Source organism: Helianthus annuus, chromosome 9 (assembly GCF_002127325.2).
Source record: "Helianthus annuus cultivar XRQ/B chromosome 9, HanXRQr2.0-SUNRISE, whole genome shotgun sequence".
Taxonomy (NCBI): domain Eukaryota; kingdom Viridiplantae; phylum Streptophyta; class Magnoliopsida; order Asterales; family Asteraceae; genus Helianthus; species Helianthus annuus.
The window spans coordinates 181,738,961-181,759,324 of NC_035441.2; the positions used below are offsets into that span (position 1 = coordinate 181,738,961).

Sequence of the window (20,364 nt, forward strand, 5' to 3'; positions counted from 1 at the left end):
GGTTCCTGTATGTAGTCAGCTGGATTAAACTGACCTATGAAGTATGGAGTAGGGTCGTCGTAATTTCGGTGCGATACCGAACGTTGTAGAGGTATGAAGGAAGGTTGTGGGTTGTTGGGATCATTCTCTGAGTTTGGCCCAAAGGAGTGCCGGTACGATGGCGTCGAGCTGTGCGAGGTGGAATGCCTCGCGGGTTCGTAAAGGTCTCTTCGCCTCTGTGGTTCTTCACTCCTTGTAGTCGAAGGAGCTCGCGTACCAGAAGGTCCGGCTTCGTGATCGTGATGAGTAACGATCTCTCCTCTGCCTCTTCTTCCCCTTCCTCTTCCTCGGAATATTACTGGCGGCATGTTTCCTGCTTTATAAAACTTTAAATACCAATAATAAAAGAAAAAGACAAAATTGGAATAACAATTCGAATTTGTCCAAAGTTCTTGTCTAGACTCAAGTATGTGCAATTGTGTCACTGAGATTAAACACATTGCCTAACGTGTTTAATTCACTCAATGTTGGCTCTGATACCAACCTGTCACACCCCGATTTCCACGTGTATCGCCGGTGGGCCCGGTGGGGGATTACCGTGACGTAGTTGGCAACAATATAGTCAAACCACACAATTATATAAATGCACAGCGGAAGCTTTAAAGATAAATATATACTTCAACCTCTGGTTGTAATATCAAAAGTATTACAGAAGTCGAATGTATCCACAGCGGATCAAAATTAATAAAATATTGTTCAATCAGATACGGCATCGAGTTTGCGAGACTATTCGTGATGCTTAGGAAGCTATTACCAGCCAATTTCGTATAGTACCTGCACTTAATCTTTTGGGGAAAAATACGTCAGTTTACACTGGTAAATACATTCAACTGACACATTTGAAAATGTTTATTTAAAATTGATTTGAATGCACAAGGCACAAATTCTTTTATAACTTGGGAAAATTATTAAAATCTTGTGAACGTATTACATGTTCTTTTATGCTTTCAGTAGCCCGGATCGTGCCGGGTTAAAGATTAATAGGCACACCACATTGCGTAAAACCGTAGTATAGAAACCAACGGCTACGTCTTTTAATTAAATGTCGACAATATATACCGGGTGAACGCCTACACCGGGATGTCGATGGTCGTGGCCATTTCGTAAAATGATGCCAAGGATATCCGGGACAACGGTCATTAACCCCCCAAAGGCTTTTAAGAAACAAAACTGTTTAAATGAGCCGATCACATTACACAATTTAACCACCTCAGCGATGGAAGATATGATGCTCAATCAAGCGGTATTATTATACCGTATCCCAAGCCCGTATAGGGGAAATAAGTTAAAAGTATTTACCTTTGCAAGTATATTCCTTAATTTGATTAAATCACCGATAGCTTTTACTGGGGCTCCTAATCTGGAACGAAGGTTTTAATTAACCTCTTAGAATCCTAACGGGTCTTTATATTAGCCGTAGCCTAGACCGGTTGGTTCCGATATATAGATATAGTTTAATCGCGTGAAAGGAGAAAACCGAGAATGGAATGTGATTCTGCCCAAAACAAGTTCAGAGACTTGTTTTATATGGGTTCAATGTTCACACTCTGTATTTTGGGGTCAAAATAATATAGTTTGACCCGTATCGGCTAATTTATGAAAACTAGTTTCATAAGCCGAACCGTGCGCGCAATAGGCGAAACGGTTAACCATGAGAGTCTTATGCTTATTTCCTAAGTCAATATGCCTTAAAGAGGTTGTGTTATCAGTAGGATACCTTCCGTGATGCCCGTAACGAGTTTAAGTTAATATTACGCCCCGTAGGGGCTTTTCGGTCATTTTAAAGACTTTTAAAGAGCTTTTCGAGTTCTACAGGGAATCTGAGTTTCCCGAATAGTTTATAAAGTCTAAAATACCTTATTTATTATTTAAAATCAGTAGTAACTGGAATCGGGTCAAAAGACCTTGTAGAACTCACGTTTTGGCCGAAAAGGGCATATTCGGTATTTACCGAACCGTAGCCATAACCGCAGGTTATGAGCAAGGTAAAAATTATTAAAAATCTTTAAAATTCCAAAAATATTATTTTATAACAGTGGGTAAAAGTTTTGGTGACGGAGACTTGGTTTAGATAGGGGTTATGCTAATTGCGCCGTTTATTACAAAAGTTTCTTATAAATGCGCTATTTAGCATAACTCTCATTCTAGACCTCGGATTGACGTGAAACTTTAAGGACATGCTTATAATCTAGTAAGCAAGGTTATGGTCCATTCACGTGTCCGAAATACTCGTTTTATTTTTAAAAGGCCGTTACGGTCAACTTTTAGGCGATTAACGGAAATGCGTAAAAGACTCGGACAATTCATGAACCGATCACAGAGGTCTATACCATCATGTAACCTGGTCCTAAGAGAGTCCTAAGGCATATCTATACCTCAATAAAACGGGTCAGAACTGAAGTCAAAGTAAAAGTCAAACTTTTGCGACATTCGGCTCCGAACCGGGTCAATATAGCAAATGGTCGATTCAAATGAGCGTAAACAAGTTTATATACTTAATATCATGTTTTATGAGTGTCAAAACAGATTTCATAGCATATACATTACAGATTATGTATAAAACGGCAAAATAGCTTTCTGTTGACTTTTTAAGTGCACGTTTGACTCGACATTTGACATAGTTAGAGTGGTGATCAGAGGGAACCCTTTTAGGGGTTTATTACCCACATAAATACCAAATCATAACTACTTTTGATCTGACAATTTACTGGACCATTTGTGAATTATCGCTATGACAACCGTTAGTTACGACGGTTGGGTTTATAAGCTAAATCTATGGAAAAACAAGACCACAATGGATGTGAACGACTTACAGAAGTTGTGTCTTGCTTAGAGAGCAGAGAAGAATGCTTGAAAGCTCTTAGAATGATCAGTGAAGTGTGTTTTGAGTTGTGTGATTGTTATGAACACAACATGGCTATTTATAGTGAAAAATGAGCTCCAAGATCATTCCACATTGGTCTATACTGATCATGGATGATGGGCAGGTGTCCCATAGAGCTATGGGTCGAGTAGGGGGCGCCCATGCCTCTTTTATTGGCGTTTTGATCATTCACAAGCTCAAAAGGCAAGAAAATACAAGGTTTCTGCATCTGGGCGTCCAATGCGGCCCGCATGGAGGATCCATGCATGTTTTAATGCGGGCCGCCTGAAGTTTAAATCCAGGCGCGTATCTTAGGTGGCTCGCGGCCCGCTTTCACTTAACCCAAACTCTAATGCGGCCCGCGAGTGGGTAGATTTTCAGGTTTTTAAAATCTTTTATAATCATGAACAGAATCTGGTAATTAATAACGAAATCTTTCGTAATTATTAACCTGACCTTTCGGGTTTGAAGGGGTAACTTTGCGATTTGGCCCTCGGTTAATTACAACTAAGGACCTCGTGTTATTTACCCGCGTTGTTAAGTCCCCGGTTAGTTTATTAATTATTCTGAAAGCCTTAACTTTCATTGTTGACGCTTTTAGCCCTTCTCATACGAATTCGATCATAACTTTCTCGTTTTAAAACGGAACTTCGCGAAATTTATATATTGCATTCTAGTGAGCGTATTATACTGTTACAAAGCCTTGGGAACGTTAAAGGGTCACTCAGAGGTATAATTAAACATGTTGACACAGTTAACCCCTGTAGCTTGTAATCTCTCACTTTCTTCCGCGTTTCGCTTCCGTACGATCCATGATTTATTCGTTTGAAGGTACAAGCACCATCTAGGGTTACTATACAGCATATTTACCCTTGTGTGACAATTATAACCCTCGAATTTACATATATTCAAGGTTTGTCAATATTAGTCCTTTATTTAATATCAATGCCACGTGTAATCAAATGACACGTGTTAACACATCATTGGACACAAAAATTCGAGGTGTTACAAGCGCACTAATGATTAAAATGAAATAAGGAGATATGTGGTTATGCAACCGTCTTTTGTATAATGTGTAAAGCAAAAGACACAAGAGTTATCACAGTTTTAACATATTATTGATTCCGAAATAAACTTTGTATAATGCGTTTGGATGCACCATCTTGTGTCAGCAATCATCTCTCATCACTTTCGTATCTATGCACGTGTATATTACAAACACATCGGCATCCAAATGCTTACCCTATTTAAATTGTACCCAGTCTTCCTTTTTACAATAGTTTAAGTTCTTATGTTGATGTTATATTGTACTTGTAACCACACAAATGTAATCTACAAAAACAAGATATAAGAAAACGACATAGTTTTAAAACATAACCGTTACATTTTAGTCTAGTTTTTGTATTTCCTTTTTCCTTTGTGATGAGGTTCTGGAAAGATGCAACTCTTGTGACCGACATCTTACAGATATATATATATATATATATATATATATATATATATATATATATATATATATATATATATATATATATATATATATATATATATATATATATATATATATATATATAGGGGATGGATCATGAAAAAACTAGTTTAAATGAGAAAACCAAACTAACTAAAAAAGTCTAAAAAACATACCAATTTTTTATTAAAAATCGCTATTTTTTATGTATGAAAATAACCCACCCCCCACCGACACCCCCCAAAAACCTAACCCCCCCCCACCCCCTCCCGAAAACCAAAAACTAAACCCTAAACATAAACCCGAAAAAAACCTAACCCCCCCCCCCCACACACACACACACCCAAAAACCTAATCTTAAACCTCCAAAAAACCTAACCCTAAAAGCTATACTAGACTCAAAAGCTAATTTTAAGCATGTAATGCACATGTGTAGTACACATATAATGCACATATGCAGTAGAAAAAAAAATTCGAAATTTTTTTTCATACATAAAAAATAGCGATTTTTTAATTAAAAATTATAAATAAAAATTTGGTATGTTTTAAGGCTTTTTTAGGTTTTTTTTAGTTAGTTTTCTAGTTTTCTCATTTATATGTAGTTTTCTCATGATCCTCTCCCTATATATATAGGGTGGGGCTCTAGAGTTAACAATAGTGTATTTGTGAACTACGTGAACAAATCCTGGTCATTGATTTACACTTGTGTATTGATAATAATCAAAGGCTAAGATTAGTTCACTAGTATTCACAATTAAGGAGGATGTTCACAAATGAACCTAACCCTACATATATATATATATATATATATATATATATATATATATATATATATATATATATATATATATATATATATATATATATATATATATATATATATATATATATATATATATATATATATACTGAACAACAACCACTTTATATATAAATATGGGACTGGAAAAGAGTACAAACAAAGAAAAGGGACATACCCCAACAACTAACAACTGCTGCAATTACAAAAGGTCTACAACATCAAACAAGACCCAATAAAAACTTATTACAATAAGTCAATAAAGATTATTGTGTTTTGAAATATGTTTAATTATTTTATATAGATTTATCACGACAGAGTCAATTAAACAATCAATGGATAGAAGGTAATAGGGACGCCAAATGCACACGAATCTAACAGGAAAACCTAAAACGCAAAACATTTGATACGCGTAATAGGATGTGCATGTGATATGAGATTAGTTTGAAAGATTTTTTTGTGGGTAAGACAAAGGAATGGTATTAGACGATACCACCCGATTACACGGAACATGCATACATGTTATCGAACCATACCCATGAACCTTTTTTCCTCTCTTTTTGTTTTTGTTCTTTTAAGGGCGGCTTAACATTAAAAAAACACACCTAGCAAGACACCAGGACGAATAAAAAATCACATGCATAATAGTGGAATTTTAAACCACTCGGTTTAAGACATTTTGCCTTTCTGGTTCCTACCACTATATATATCAAATGAAAGAAAATGCATAATATCATCAAAAAGCATTTGTTTGTTGTGACGATTCTTCATAAATACGACGTCATTTCTGAATCTCCATAACGCCTACCGAGTGATGAAATAATCGACCCAGTTAAATCTTTTTTGTGATTTTGAATTTTCAAAACTTCTAACCACTCCATTATTTCGGTCGGGCTAGACGATGTCAACATCAGAAGGCCAACCCACGACATAATAAGACACCAAATCCAAGTAGCAACCGAACAAACCCCAAAAGCATGATCATTAGTATCCACAAAGACATTGCATAACACATTTAGGACAACTATACCATCTCCCGCCAAATTTACTCTAGTTGGAAGCCTATTAGTCAACACCCGTCATGCATAACTATTAACTTTTATGGGAATAAACTTAAACAAAATAGTCTTTCGAAGTCCCGTCGTAAGAAGATGCTAATCAGTAACCTTCCTAATAACTTTAACCGAGAATTCTACCATATCCCCAAACTTCCAAACCAACCTATGCGGAACTCCACCCAACACAAAATGTTCTATGAGTACTACCAAATTAAAAGTTGCCACTTTCTATATCACCCTGAATCGGTCTTCACTGGTTCCAAGAAAGACCATCAACTCGTTGACTAACTAAAAACATTGTTTATTCATCTCCAACGCATATAACCTAGGAAAATTTTAAGCCAAAGGAACTCCCATCACCCAACAATCTATCCAAATCTTGTATCTTGACCATTACTTACCTCTATATGAATAGCCGAAAGAAGAACTACTATTTTTTCTCTCCTTTTCTTTTTCTTTTGTCATTGTGTAGTAAAATAATCTCTTGATCCGGTACAAGCTTTATAGTTTTTATAATTATATTTTTCTTAGAGTTAATTGCCCGGATAGTCCCTGTGATTTTCCAGTTTTTCATCTTTAGTCCCCAACTTTTTAAAATAGCATGTGTGCTCCCTATGGTTTGCTCACTTATTACTCGGATAGTCCCTGGATTGGATGATAGTTAGTTTGCTCAGTTAATTTTGTATGAAATGTCATAACTACCCTTTATACATAAGTTTAAAAAACAAAAATTAATTAATAAATAGCATGGGACCCACTCACCCCACCACTACCCAACCCCCCTTCTCTACCCAAACCTGCAAACTCACTTCCTTCACCCTTCTTTCACCCACCATCCACTCATCACCACCTTCCACAAACCTCCGACCACCACCCCCCATAACCTCCAGCCACCACCACTCCCGTCACTACCGTATCACCATCCAACATCCTCCTATCCCCACCATTCACCCCCACCTAGCCGGAGATCCATTCTGAACCTTCACCGTCGTAAACTTCTCCGATCAACCATCATAAACCACCGTACACTCCTCTGTTTCCGGATCTCCAGAACAAAACTCTTCCATCGGATCTTCATCACGCTCTAGTTTCACTCGCAGATGAGCTTTGACCTGACTAATTTCCTCCACCTCATCCCACGCCACCTTATACTCATCGGAACCTTCATCTCCGACGCACAAATCCTCCGCTTCCAACATTTTTCTCTCTATCATCTCCGCCAGCTTCATCTATCTCATATGCGTCCCCTTATACCTTGTCGTTCCTCCCATCGCTACCACCGGTTTCAATCGTCGTTTATTGTTTGATTGATTGGTGAATGATGTAGATCTGACGATGTTTAGGCTTCTAATTGATGCAACGAAGGTAGAACCGAAAGTTGCCATGAGTTAATTACGTGTTGAGACGATACGAACTTATGGAGTTGTATACTGTATACATAATACATATAATTGAGTAATTGTTGTTGATATTATCAATGTTTTGTTGTTTTCGAGATCGGAAGATACAGAGATTTTGTTTTGTTGATGAGTCCAACAGAACTGAAACTAATTGTAATTTTTCAAAGCTTACTGTTATGTAATAATTTAGTGTTATTGTTAGTTTATAAGAATTGAAATTCTCATATATCATATCTGACGGTGAAGGTTCAGAATGGATCTCCGGCAAGGTGGGAGTGAATGGTGGGGATGGGAGGATGTTGGGTGGTGATATGGTAGTTGGTGGTGGCCGGAGGTTATGGGGGGTGGTGGTCGAAGATTTGTGGAAGGTGGTGATGAGTGGATGTTGGGTGAAAGAAGGGTGGAGGAAGTGGGCTTGCAGGTTTTGGTGGAGAAGGAGGGTTGGGTAGTGGTGGGGTGAGGTGAGGTGGGTCCCATGCTATTTATTAATTAATTTTTGTTTTTTTAATTTATGTATAAAGAGTAGTTATGACATTTCATACAAAATTAACTGAGTAAACTAACTATCATCCAATCGAGGGACTATCCAAGTAATAAGCGAGCAAACCATAGTGAGCACACATGCTATTTTGAAAAGCTGGAGACTAAAGATGAAAAAATGACAGACCACAGGGACTATCCGGGCAATTAACTCTTTTTCTTAATTACTAAAACTTTATAAAGATTAGACTTGAATTACCGGGACCCATTACATTGTCATTCGTATAAGTAGTATATGAGAGTATAACATAAGTGTAAAAATATGAAATAGGGTAAATTACACTTTTCGTCTTTTATATTTGTAGCGGGTTGCAATGGATGACCTTTAACTTCAATAATTACAGTCACAGTCCTTTATTTGCAAAACCTGTTACATCTTACATCCTTTGACCCTAACCTAGTTAAAACTTTCAGTTAAGTGAGGTCATGCGCAACCCATGTGAGGGCAAAACAGTCATTTAATACATAAAAAAAATAATGTCAAAATTAAAAAAAATCTATAAACCTAAACCATCATCATCTCCCCTATCTCTCTACATTCCCCTGTACTCTATCTCGACATACCACTCAGATCTGATGAAAGATCTAAGAGATAGCATCAAAATCCAGCCCCTCACATTCACAAAATCCACACTGTTGAACTCGACACCATTTCCGTTTCGCAGTTCTTGACCGAAGGAGACACGTTGGTGTCGCAGACAGGAGCCTTGTGGTGGGAAGCCGCCATCTGATCCAGAGCCATCTCTCTCTCTCCAACAAACCCCCACCACCACAGTCTTGTGTACGTTATTGATTCCATGAGAGAAAACACGTCACCTGATGAAAACATCACCACCCTTTTTTACCACCACAACGGTTGGTAGAACAACCCTTCCTAAAATACCTATAACACCCCTATACGTCTTAAAATACACCCCGTATGCGAAAAAATGGCCTAAAATACATTTAATTTAACAGAAATAAAGAAAAACAAGATTTAAAGGGTACTCGCGGGGCGCGAAGCCCTTGGCTACCTCAGTCGCGGGGAGCGACAGCTGGGCCACCAGGCTGCCCCTGAGCCGCCACGTGGCATGTGCGTGTCAAGCCTAGCCGGTGATTGGCCAAGGCTAGGGTCTACCCTGCCTAGCTCGCGGGCCGCGAAGGCTTAGCCTTCATCTCTCGCGGGCCGCGAGAGAGTGGCCGATCAAAACTTTAAATAGGGGCCTCAGGCTTCAGTCATTCCTTGTTCAAAAAATCTCAATTTCTTTATAGTAGAAGTAATCCTCGGGTATAATACCCACTAAAATAGCGAAGCTCTGCCTCGATGTAAGTATCATAACCCCCGGTTACATATTAGATACGCTGCCCGATTGATCTAGTGCTCCGTAACGCATGTCAAGGCTCTGCCTGACTCGGTCGTTGGAGTTCTGTCTCGGGGAGGGTATAACTAACGTAAATTGGGTTATTATACTAACGCGTGTGCATTGTTTAATTAATAGATTATAACCAGGAAGTCACAGGGAAAATACCTAAAGTAGCAATGTGAGTAATCTTCTTTTTGTAAACCTTTATGCAAACTGTTTTTACAAACCTCAAATGTTTTAAATTATATTTCACAGTGATTGAGTATTTGTAATTCTACAATTATCGTCGGTATGTTGGGGTTTTGTATACAAAATTTGTTACTACACTGTGAGTAGTAACATGACCACCAGTCATGGATTGACAGTACCGTGGGTGGTAATTAAGGTAGAAATATAAACAACTGTAATTGCGAGATCGCCCTCAATGTTGTACAATGATAAAACCTGTTTTGATTAAATTGGGATTCACTCGCCAGTATTTCTTGCTGATAAAATGTTTTTAAACGTGTTTCAGGTAACAAAATGTGAAAGCCAAATAGAAGCCAGCTGGACAGCACTGAAGGCTTGGAAAAGTGGCTATAAAAGTTACCTAAATAAAGAAGATGTTTTATTTCAATAAATTAGGGTTATCCCAATAAACATGTTTGCAATGGAAACTTGGGAATTTCCCATGTATTTAACATTATAAAAATGTGGTATTTTACTCTTATAAAATATTTCCTAACTACGGCCCTGATGTAAATTCCGCTGCCAAATTGATAAACACCGATACCACTAATACTGGCTCACAGCCGCCCGTTCCCAAGTGACTAGTGGCCGGGGGTTGCGACAGTCGTAGTTATCACTACCACCACCTCTAACCACAACCAGATATTCAAATCTGTGTGGTTTTGCAACAAAATCAATAGGCAACCCAAAATTGCTACTCCTCCCAACAAAATTGGAACTGTTACTTGACTATACACAAAGAATAATCCATTTCTTAGATAGTTAAGCAAATCTTAAATTATATATCATATAAAATACCATGCATCACATCACATTTTAAGAGTAAAACTTAGGAATCATCTAGGCTTGATTCGATAATAACAGATTGTAACGTCTAACTAAAACTTTCACCAAAATATATGCTACAATTTTCATGAGACAGAACTACATTTGACAGCAGTTCAAGAACGAGTACAGAGGTTTTAGACCTGAGATGAAGATGGATTGAGATGGTAAGAAGGAAGAGAAAGTACAAAGGTGTAGAAAGAGAGATTTACCAGATTTTTTATCTTTCTTTGTTAAATTGATTAGTAAAATTACTAAACTACCCACATGTGCAAGGCACATGTCAACTTAACTGAAAATTTTAAAAAGGGTTAGGACCAAAAGACGTAGAGTGCAACGAGTTTTACAAATAAAGGACTGTGACTGTAATTATTAAAGTTAAAGGTCATCCATTGCAATCTAATACAAACATAAAGGACGAAAACTGTAATTTACCCTATGAGATATGTATATGTGTATAACATAGTTTCATATTTTCATATCAACTAGTAAAAATACCTCGTGCTACGCTGCGGGAATTCGTTTGGTTAACGCCGGTCTCTCTGTAACACCTCGAAAAATCGTGTCCAATATGGTAACGACACGTGTCAAGGACTTTAAACGTGTAAGGAATTGATTCGAGGGACTAAAATTGCCAAACAATGTAAAGATGTGTGTGAAAGGATCAAAAGTGTCAACATTCCTAACTTGTGCCTCTGAATGACCTTGCGTGATGTTCATATTCCTTAATGAATAAATTATCGAACATTGAAAGCCGTTTGCGCTTAAATTTAAAACTTTGCGAAGCATAGGGGTTAAAAGTGTCAATATGTTAAAAGTTACCTCTAAGTGACCTTTTAACGACCCCAAAAGCATTGTAATAATTGTATATTTGGCTCTCAAGAATATGGGATAGTAATTTTATGGAGTTTGGTTGAAAACAAGACTTTTCGGGTAATCTCGCAACTAACCGAGAGCTTAACGGAGTTAATATATGACCCAAGGCCCTTAATAGTAAACTATGGGGGTCATAAGTGCAATAAAAGGAAGTTATTTAAACTTAAAATGGACCAGGGACTAAAATTGCAAAGAGTGCAAACTTTTTACCGGATTAACAGGTCTACGCGGGCCGCGTAGACTCTCTCTACAGTCTACGCGGGCCGTGAGAGCAGTGCCTGCAACAAAAACTTCACAGCTGCATGTTGCAGCCTGTTCCATCTGCATGAGTTCTGAGCAATACCAGGGGCTTGTAAATGGTTTTTACTGCCCTAGGGACACCTGTGGACATCTGAATTACCTCCTAGGTGCAGATTGAGTGATCTTGGAGCATCTAATTTCCTATATAAAGGACTTGTGTTCATAAGTTCATGGGCACATTTCAATTTTATTTCAAAGCTTACTCATGGAAGCCTCCTGGAGCTAAAGGAAGCTTTCTCAAGTTCCAAATTCGTGCTAAGTACTCTAATGATATACGGCTGGGATTAAAGTTTTATTTTTGCTCAGGTAAATACTTTTAACTTATTTTCCGTTATACGGGCTTGGGATACGGTATTTAATAATACCGCTTGGCGGGTATTGAATCTTTAATCAAATAATGGTTAAATCATTGAGATAACCCGTTTAATCTGTTTTGTTTGTTCTAAACCTTGGGGGCGGGGTTAATGACCAGGTCCTGGATATCCTCGGCTCATTCATTGAAATTGCCACGACTTAAGCACGGGGTGTAAGCATACACCTGCCGGTGCGTATGTAAAAAGATATACCCGGTTGTTGAGGATAACTCGACGTGGGTTTATATTATGTGGTGTGTCTATTAATCTTGTTCCGGCTTCTATCCCGGATCCTGAATGTATGACAAACATATAAATCTTTTACAAGATTATTTTTAATTATTGTCCCAAGTTATAAAAGAATATTTGTGCCTTGTACATTTAAATCAATTTTCTTAAATATTTTCCAAAGAGTCGGTTAATTGTATTTACCAGTGTAAACTGACGTATTTTCCAAAAAGGTTAAGTGCAGGTACTATGCGAAATGGGTTGGCTACTCCTAGTATCAAATAAAGAGTTTTGCAAGCTTTTGATGCTTAAATCTGTTGAACAATATTTCTTTTTAATTTAGATCTGCCTGTGGATCCTTTTACAATCCGTTGTGTAATATTTTACTATACTTTCAAATCGGTTTGTATAATTATTACTTTTAGACTTTCGATGTGCATTGAACTGTGATTATTTGACTATGATGATATCAACTACGTCACGATACTCCCTACCGGGCCCACCGGTAATACGTGGAAATATCGGGGTGTGACAGGTTGGTATCAGATCCAACATTGAGTGAATTAAACACTAGCCTTTTGTGTTTAATCTCAATGACACAGTTGCACATTCCTTGACTTCCGAGTCTAGGCAAAGGACTTAGGACTAATCCTAATCTTATTTATTTTGTCCTTTATTGTTTTCCTTGTTATTTCTTGTGTTTGTTTTGACAAGGACAAGAAATCATGCCGCCACGTATCAGAGGAAGAGGTAGAGGCGGTAAGGCTCCACTGCTAACTAGAAACGATCACGAAGCTGGGCCATCACACAGGCGCACACCGTCCGCGTCAATCGGAACAAGTCCTCACGAAGACTGGAGGACCTACCTAGAGCCTGCGAGATGCTCTGTCTCGCTTAGCTCTTCACCATCATACCACGATTCCTTTGGACTCCTCCAGAACAACGAGTCCGACCATTCATACAACTCCTACCTCCCGTTGCAGCATTCGGGTTCTCACCGCGCCTTTCAGGACCCAACCTTATACTTCTAGAGTCGGTTCAATCCGGTAAACCAGGTTCAAGAACCAGAGGGTCCAAACCCTCTGGGACCAGTTGATCACTATCCTGAGATGCAGGATATGGAGATGGATGATGACCCCGATCCCGAGATGCCACCGTGTGGGACACCGACGCATCCCATCGAGATTTCTGACGGATCGTCTTTTCACGGTTCGCCATACAGGGGTCCAGACAGTTTTACTGAGAGATGGGCCACATACCACTGGGAGTTCACTCCCCCTTTCAACCCACAACATCAGCAACAACAGGATCCCTCTGAGGATTCGCGTTTCCAGGCGGTTACGCCACCGCCACCGCCACAGCTAGAGCAGCACCGCCTCCTGAACCATCGAGGCGAAGAAGATCAGGTGCACGGATGTCCGTGCGAGGGGGATTCCACTTCAGCTCCCCCCCCCAACACAGCAGCAACAACCACTACCCGCCGTTGTACGAAGATCCGCAGATGGGTGGGCCTTCAAACCCAGTATCTGAAGTCGACTCTCCGCCAGTCGCACCACCACCATCACACATGGGTTATGATAACCCGATTCCTTCTTACGTCGGTGCAGCGGCGTATAACCCTTTTGAGCAGCCAGCTTATTCTGGCTACAACTACTACAACGCCCCTAGTGTTGACCCGTATCTCGAGGCGGCGAACTACAACGCTCTTCACCCTGAAGGGCCCTTTCAAGCTGCGTATCCAACTGGATACCCAGTATATGGGTATCAATACCCGCCACCTCCTCAACCTCTGTCACAGCAGCAGGCGCAGCCCCCACAGATCCAACCACCGCAGCAGCAGGAAATCCTTCAGAGGTTGAACCAGGTGGAACGAGATGTGCAAGAAGAGCGTAGAAGCCATCGGGGTCTACTTAAGGGTTTGGCTGACTTAATCAAGGGGAAGAAGAGAAGGGATTATTGAAATTCCTTATTTGTTTGTTTTGTACTTTTTAATTTTCAATTAAGTCCCTGTGTAGACATTTATTTATGTACCTAGTCCCTGCGAGGACTTGTATTTTCATTTTAGCCCCTGCGTGGGCAAAGTTATTTATGTAAAAGTCCCGTTTAGGGCATCTATGTACTCCTTTTAAAATTGAATGGAATGTCTTAATTTTAAAATTTCATTTGTCATTATATGTATGAATATATTATATGAAATAAATCAAAATAACATTTCATTTTATACTTGTTCTGCCAATAAATGTTGAAACAAAATCTTAAAGGTAAAACCTAGCCCATGTGTCATTTTAAGACAGGGCCATGATGGTAGTCCCTTTTTAAGATTCAAATCCTTGTTAACATTTGAAAACATGTTAACACTCCTGGCAAATGTGATTCGATAAAATCACACAAGTCATCCTTATATTAGATTCTTCCAATTCCTTTTCTCTATTTATTATTAAACATCCATTAGTGATGAAGTGCCTACGGGCCATACTTATTGCCCTTTGAGACAAAAGACAGTTGTGGTCTACGACTCCCTATCAAGAAAAGGTGATGAACTATGTTCAAGCCTTAATGCCTCGATCCTATAAGATCATGGCTTATAATTTATAACGGTCCTTGTGACTAGGCCTTTTGTGCCACTCAAATATTTTAATAACTTACAACTAAGGATAAGTTATAATGAAATCCTAAATAAATATGACTAACAAATTAACCGATATGGTTTATTGCTACCATGGTTAATAAATCATCAAAAATGACAATTCTGTTATAGACTTCTGAATAAATCATTGTCATCATCTTTATGTAGCAATCAAGCTACATGGTAGAATCAGAAGAGGTTAATAGTCACCCACGGGAGAATCATGATACTACCAGAATTAACGTAACTGGTGCGGATCTTCAAGCATTGATTGATAATGCTGTTACTAAAGCCTTGGACAGGAAGTTTAAAGAATCAAGTGGTACACGTAGCAAGACCCTATCTGTACCTCATCCAAAACCACCCTCCAAGACTCATGTATCTCATAAGGACGAATCTCATCATTCGTCAAATCAGAGGAGCGTTCCATCCAAACAAATCGTGCTCAATCAGGAGTCGCGTGTTAAAACTTGATCTTACAAATATTTTGTCGCCTGCAAGCCCAGAGACTTCACAGGGGAGAAAGGAGCCATCGATTGTATGACTTGGCTCGATGAGATTGATACAGTAGTTGATATTAGTGGCTGTGCAGAACAGGACATTGTGAAGTTTGTGTCACAATCTTTTAAAGGAGAAGCTCTAGCTTGGTGGAGGTCACTAATCCAAGCTACAGGGAAGATCCCGTTGTACAACTTCACGTGGGATCAGTTTGTTGCCCTAATCAAGGAAAATTTATGCCCCCAACATGAAGTTGAGAAAATTGAGACCGACTTCTTGACTTTGGTCATGAAGAACTTAGATTGTCAGGCATATCTTACAAGCTTCAACACTATGTCTCGATTGGTTCCTTATTTGGTTACACCAGAGTCAAAGCGGATAGATCGTTTTATTGGAGGTTTGGCTCCAGAGATCAAAGGGAACGTGAAAGCATCTCGACCTACCACATTTAGGTCTGTGGCAGATCTGTCTCTATCTCTTACACTTGATGCTGTCAGAAGCAAGTCTGACAAGGCTTCTGAAGAAGGAAAAAGGAAACTCTAATCACAAGAAGGGTTCAGGGCTTGTAAAGGATAGTCAGCAGTCAGATGAAAAACCCAAGTGTAAAACCTGCAGGAAGCGCCATCTAGGAAAATGCAGGCTCGAGTCAAAATCCCAATTGCAGCCTAGAGTATGTGGTATTTGTAAATCAAATGAGCATAAAACGTTGGATTGCGAGAAGATAAAGGATGCGACTTGTTACAACTGTAATGAGAAGGAGCATATCAAGACCAATTGCCCAAAGTTTGCAAAGAAGCCTGAGGATGCTAAAAAGACCAATGCTCGGGTCTTTCAAATGAATGCACAAGAAGCGGTTCAGAACGACAATGTGATAACAGGTACTTTTCTTATCAATGATGTTTATGCAAGGATATTGTTTGATTCGGGTGCAGATAAGTCGTTTGTAGACAATAAATTTTGTAAGTTATTAAATCTGCCTGTTAAAACCCTAAGCATAAAATATGAAGTAGAATTGGCCGATGGTACCATAGAGACTGCCACGACCATATTAGATGGATGTTTTATATCCATTAGGAACCACTCTTTTCCACTGTCTTTGCTTCCTTTGAAATTGGCGGGATTCGACATAGTAATAGGCATGGATTGGTTATCTTCTAATCAAGCTCAGATTGTTTGTGATAAGAAGCAAGTGGTCATTAGGACTCCTTATGGTGAACCACTTACGATACAAGGAGATACGCAGTATGGATTGCCTAAGCAAGTGTCTATGCTTAAGGCATCGAAGTGTTTAAAGAAGGGTTGTGTCATTTACATGGCACAAGTGACTATTGATGAACCAAAGCCCAAGATCATCGAAGACATACCTGTTATTTCTGAATATCCAGATGTATTCCCTGAAGAACTACCTGGTTTGCCTCCAGATAGGCAAGTGGAGTTCAGAATCGATATCATTCCTGGAGCAGCACCAGTTGCAAGAGCACCTTACCGGTTGGCACCGACTGAGATGAAAGAGTTAAGGACTCAGTTGGATGATTTGTTGGCAAAGGGTTTTATTCGGCCTAGCTCGTCTTGGGGAGCACCGGTACTGTTTGTGAAGAAAAAGGACGGATCAACGCGTTTATGCATTGATTATCGCGAGCTGAACAAGGTTACAATTAAGAACGTATATCCATTGCCCAGGATCGACGATCTGTTCGATCAACTGCAAGGGGCAAGTTATTTCTCCAAGATTGATTTAAGGTCATGTTACCATCAACTGAAGGTAAGAGACGAAGATGTGCATAAGACTGCATTCAGGACTCGTTATGGTCACTACGAGTTCTTGGTGATGCCTTTCGGGCTCACTAATGCACCAGCAGCGTTCATGGACCTCATGAATCGCATTTGCAAGCCTTATTTGGACAAGTTTGTCATTGTCTTTATTGATGACATACTTGTATACTCAAAGAATCAAGCCGATCATGAAAAACACCTTCGAAGTATTCTTAAACTTCTTCAGCAAGAGAAGCTCTACGCCAAGTTTTCAAAATGTGAGTTTTGGCTTCGTGAAGTCCAATTTCTTGGACATGTGGTTAGCGAGCGTGGTATCCAGGTGGATCCCGCTAAGATTGAAGCTATCATGAATTGGCAAGAGCCGAAGAAGCCCACAGAGATATCGCAGCTTCTTGGGTCTGGCAGGATATTACAGGCGTTTTATTGAAAATTTTTCAAGGATTCCTGCACCCCTAACTTCATTGACTCGCAAGAATATAAAGTTTGATTGGGGTCCCAAGCAACAAGAATCCTTTGAGATTCTTAAGCAAAAGTTGAGCAATGCTCCGGTTTTGACATTGCCTGAAGGAATTGAAGAATTTCTGGTGTACTGCGACACATCACACACCGGTATGGGATGTGTACTCATGCAAAGAGGCAAGGTCATTGCCTATGCCTCACGACAATTAAAGGTGCACGAAAATAATTACACCACCCATTATTTGGAATTGGGTGCCGTTGTGTTTACACTGAAACTTTGGAGACATTATCTTTATGGTACCAAGTGTGTGATATATTCTGATCATAAAAGCCTTCAACACTTGTTCAACCAGAAGGATCTTATCATGAGACAGCGTCGATGGATGGAGACTTTAAATGATTATGATTGTGAAATTCGCTACCATCCAGGCAAAGCGAATGTTGTAGTTGACGCTCTAAGCAGGAAGGAAATGGTTAAGCCTATTAGAATCAATGCCAAGAGCATTGAATTAAAGAATAGCTTGAATGAAAAGTTGTTAGCTGCTCAGAAGGAAGCTATCTTGGACACTAATTATCCAAATGAAAAGTTAGGCGTCACTGCTGAACAATTGTCGTATGGCAAGGATGGGATCCTCAGATTAAATGGTCGAATCTGGGTCCATATTCATGGAGGACTTAGAGATGTGACCCTTCAGGAAGCCCACAGTTCGAAATACTCAGTTCATCCTGGCAGTGATAAGATGTACTAGGATTTAAAGGCAAATTATTGGTGGATAGGTTTGAAGAAATCTATAGCCACTTATGTGGCTAAATGTCTGACGTGTGCTCAAGTTAAAGTCGAACACCAGAAGCCGTCAGGTTTGCTGCAACAGCCTGAACTTCCCACTTGGAAGTGGGAAATGGTAACTATGGATTTTATCACTAAGTTACCAAGGACAAAGCATGGGAATGATACTATTTGGGTTATAGTAGACAGACTGACCAAGTCAGCCCACTTCTTACCTATTAAGGAAACACACAGCTCCGATAAGTTAGCTCAGTTGTACGTGGATGAGATAGTATCTCTCCACGGAGTGCCAGTATCTATTATCTCTGATAGGGATACTAGATACACGTCTCACTTTTGGAAAAGCTTTCAGCAATCGTTAGGCATTTGATTAAACTTCAGCACTGCTTATCATCCTCAGACGGATGGGCAAAGTGAGCGTACGATTCAAACACTCGAGGATATGCTACGAGCTTGTGTCATTGATTTAGGTGGAAGTTGGGATGACCATCTTCCGTTGATTGAATTTTCGTATAATAATAGCTATCATTCGAGCATCCAAGCCGCGCCTTTTGAGGCCTTGTACAGTAGAAAGTGTAGGACGCCAGTTTGTTGGGCGGAAGTTGGAGATGTCCAACTATCAGGACCTAATATAGTCCTGGAGACGACAGATAAGATTGTATATCCGCGATCGTCTCAAAGCTGCCAGGGATAGGCAGAAAAGCTACGCAGATAAAAGGCGTAAACCTCTGAAATTTGAGGTAGGTGACAAAGTGTTACTTAAGGTATCTCCCTGGAAAGGGGTGATGCGTTTTGGCAAGAAGGGCAAGCTAAGCCCAAGATACATAGGACCATTCGAGATCATCGAATGTGTCGGAACAGTGGCCTACAAGCTAAATTTGCCAGAAGAGCTCAGTAGGATTCATAATGTGTTCCACATCTGCAACTTGAAGAAGTGTCTAGCCGATGAATCACTAGCTATGTCACATAAAGAAGTGCAGATAGATGAGAGCTTAAAGTTGTTTGAAAAACCTTTGTCAATCGAGGATCGACAGGTTAAGAAGCTTCGAATGAAGCATGTACCGATTGTGAAGGTAAAATGGGATGCCTGTAGAGGCCCAGAATACACATGGGAGGTTGAATCCACAATGAAACAGAAGTACCCTCATTTATTTCAGTAAATCTCGAGGTCTAGATTTATTTTAAGGGGGTAAGGATGTAACACCTCGAAAAATCGTGTCCAATATGGTAACAACACGTGTCATGGACTTTAAACGTGTAAGGAATTGATTCGAGGGACTAAAATTGCCAAACAATGTAAAGATGTGTGTGGAAGGATCAAAAGTGTCAACATGCCAAACTTGTGCCTCTGATTGACCTTGCGTGATGTTCATATTCCTTAATGAATAAATTATCGAACATTGAAAGTCGTTTGCGCTTAAATTTAAAACTTTGCGAGGCATAGGGGTTAAAAGTGTCAACATGTTAAAAGTTACCTCTGAGTGACCTTTTAACGACCCCAAAAGCATTGTAATAATTGTATATTTGGCTCTCAAGAATATAGGATAGTAATTTTATGGAGTTTCGTTAAAAACAAGACTTTTCGGGTAATCTCGCAATTAACCGGGAGCTTAACGGAGTTAATATATGACCCAAGGCCCTTAACAGTTAACTATGGGGGTAATAAGTGCAATAAAAGGAAGTTATTTAAACTTAAAATGGACCAGGGACTGAAATTGCAAAGAATGAAAACCTTTTACCGGATTAACAGGTCTACGCGGGCCGCGTAGACTCTCTCTACAGTCTACACGGGTCGCGAGAGCAGTGCCAACGACAAAAACTTCACAGCTGCATGTTGCAGCCTGTTCCACCACCTCTGCATGAGTTCTGAGCAATACCAGGGGCTTGTAAATTGTTTTTAC

General features: G+C 39.5%; 1 protein-coding gene across 1 annotated transcript; it reads left to right on the plus strand.

Moving 5' to 3' along the window:
- Window positions 1–13,821: 13,821 nt before the first annotated feature.
- Window positions 13,822–14,280, plus strand: LOC110876914 (alpha/beta-gliadin clone PW1215-like). The gene has a single exon (XM_022125071.1). It carries the CDS (start codon window positions 13,822–13,824, stop codon window positions 14,278–14,280), a length of 459 nt encoding a protein of 152 aa, XP_021980763.1.
- The last annotated feature ends 6,084 nt before the right edge of the window (window positions 14,281–20,364 follow it).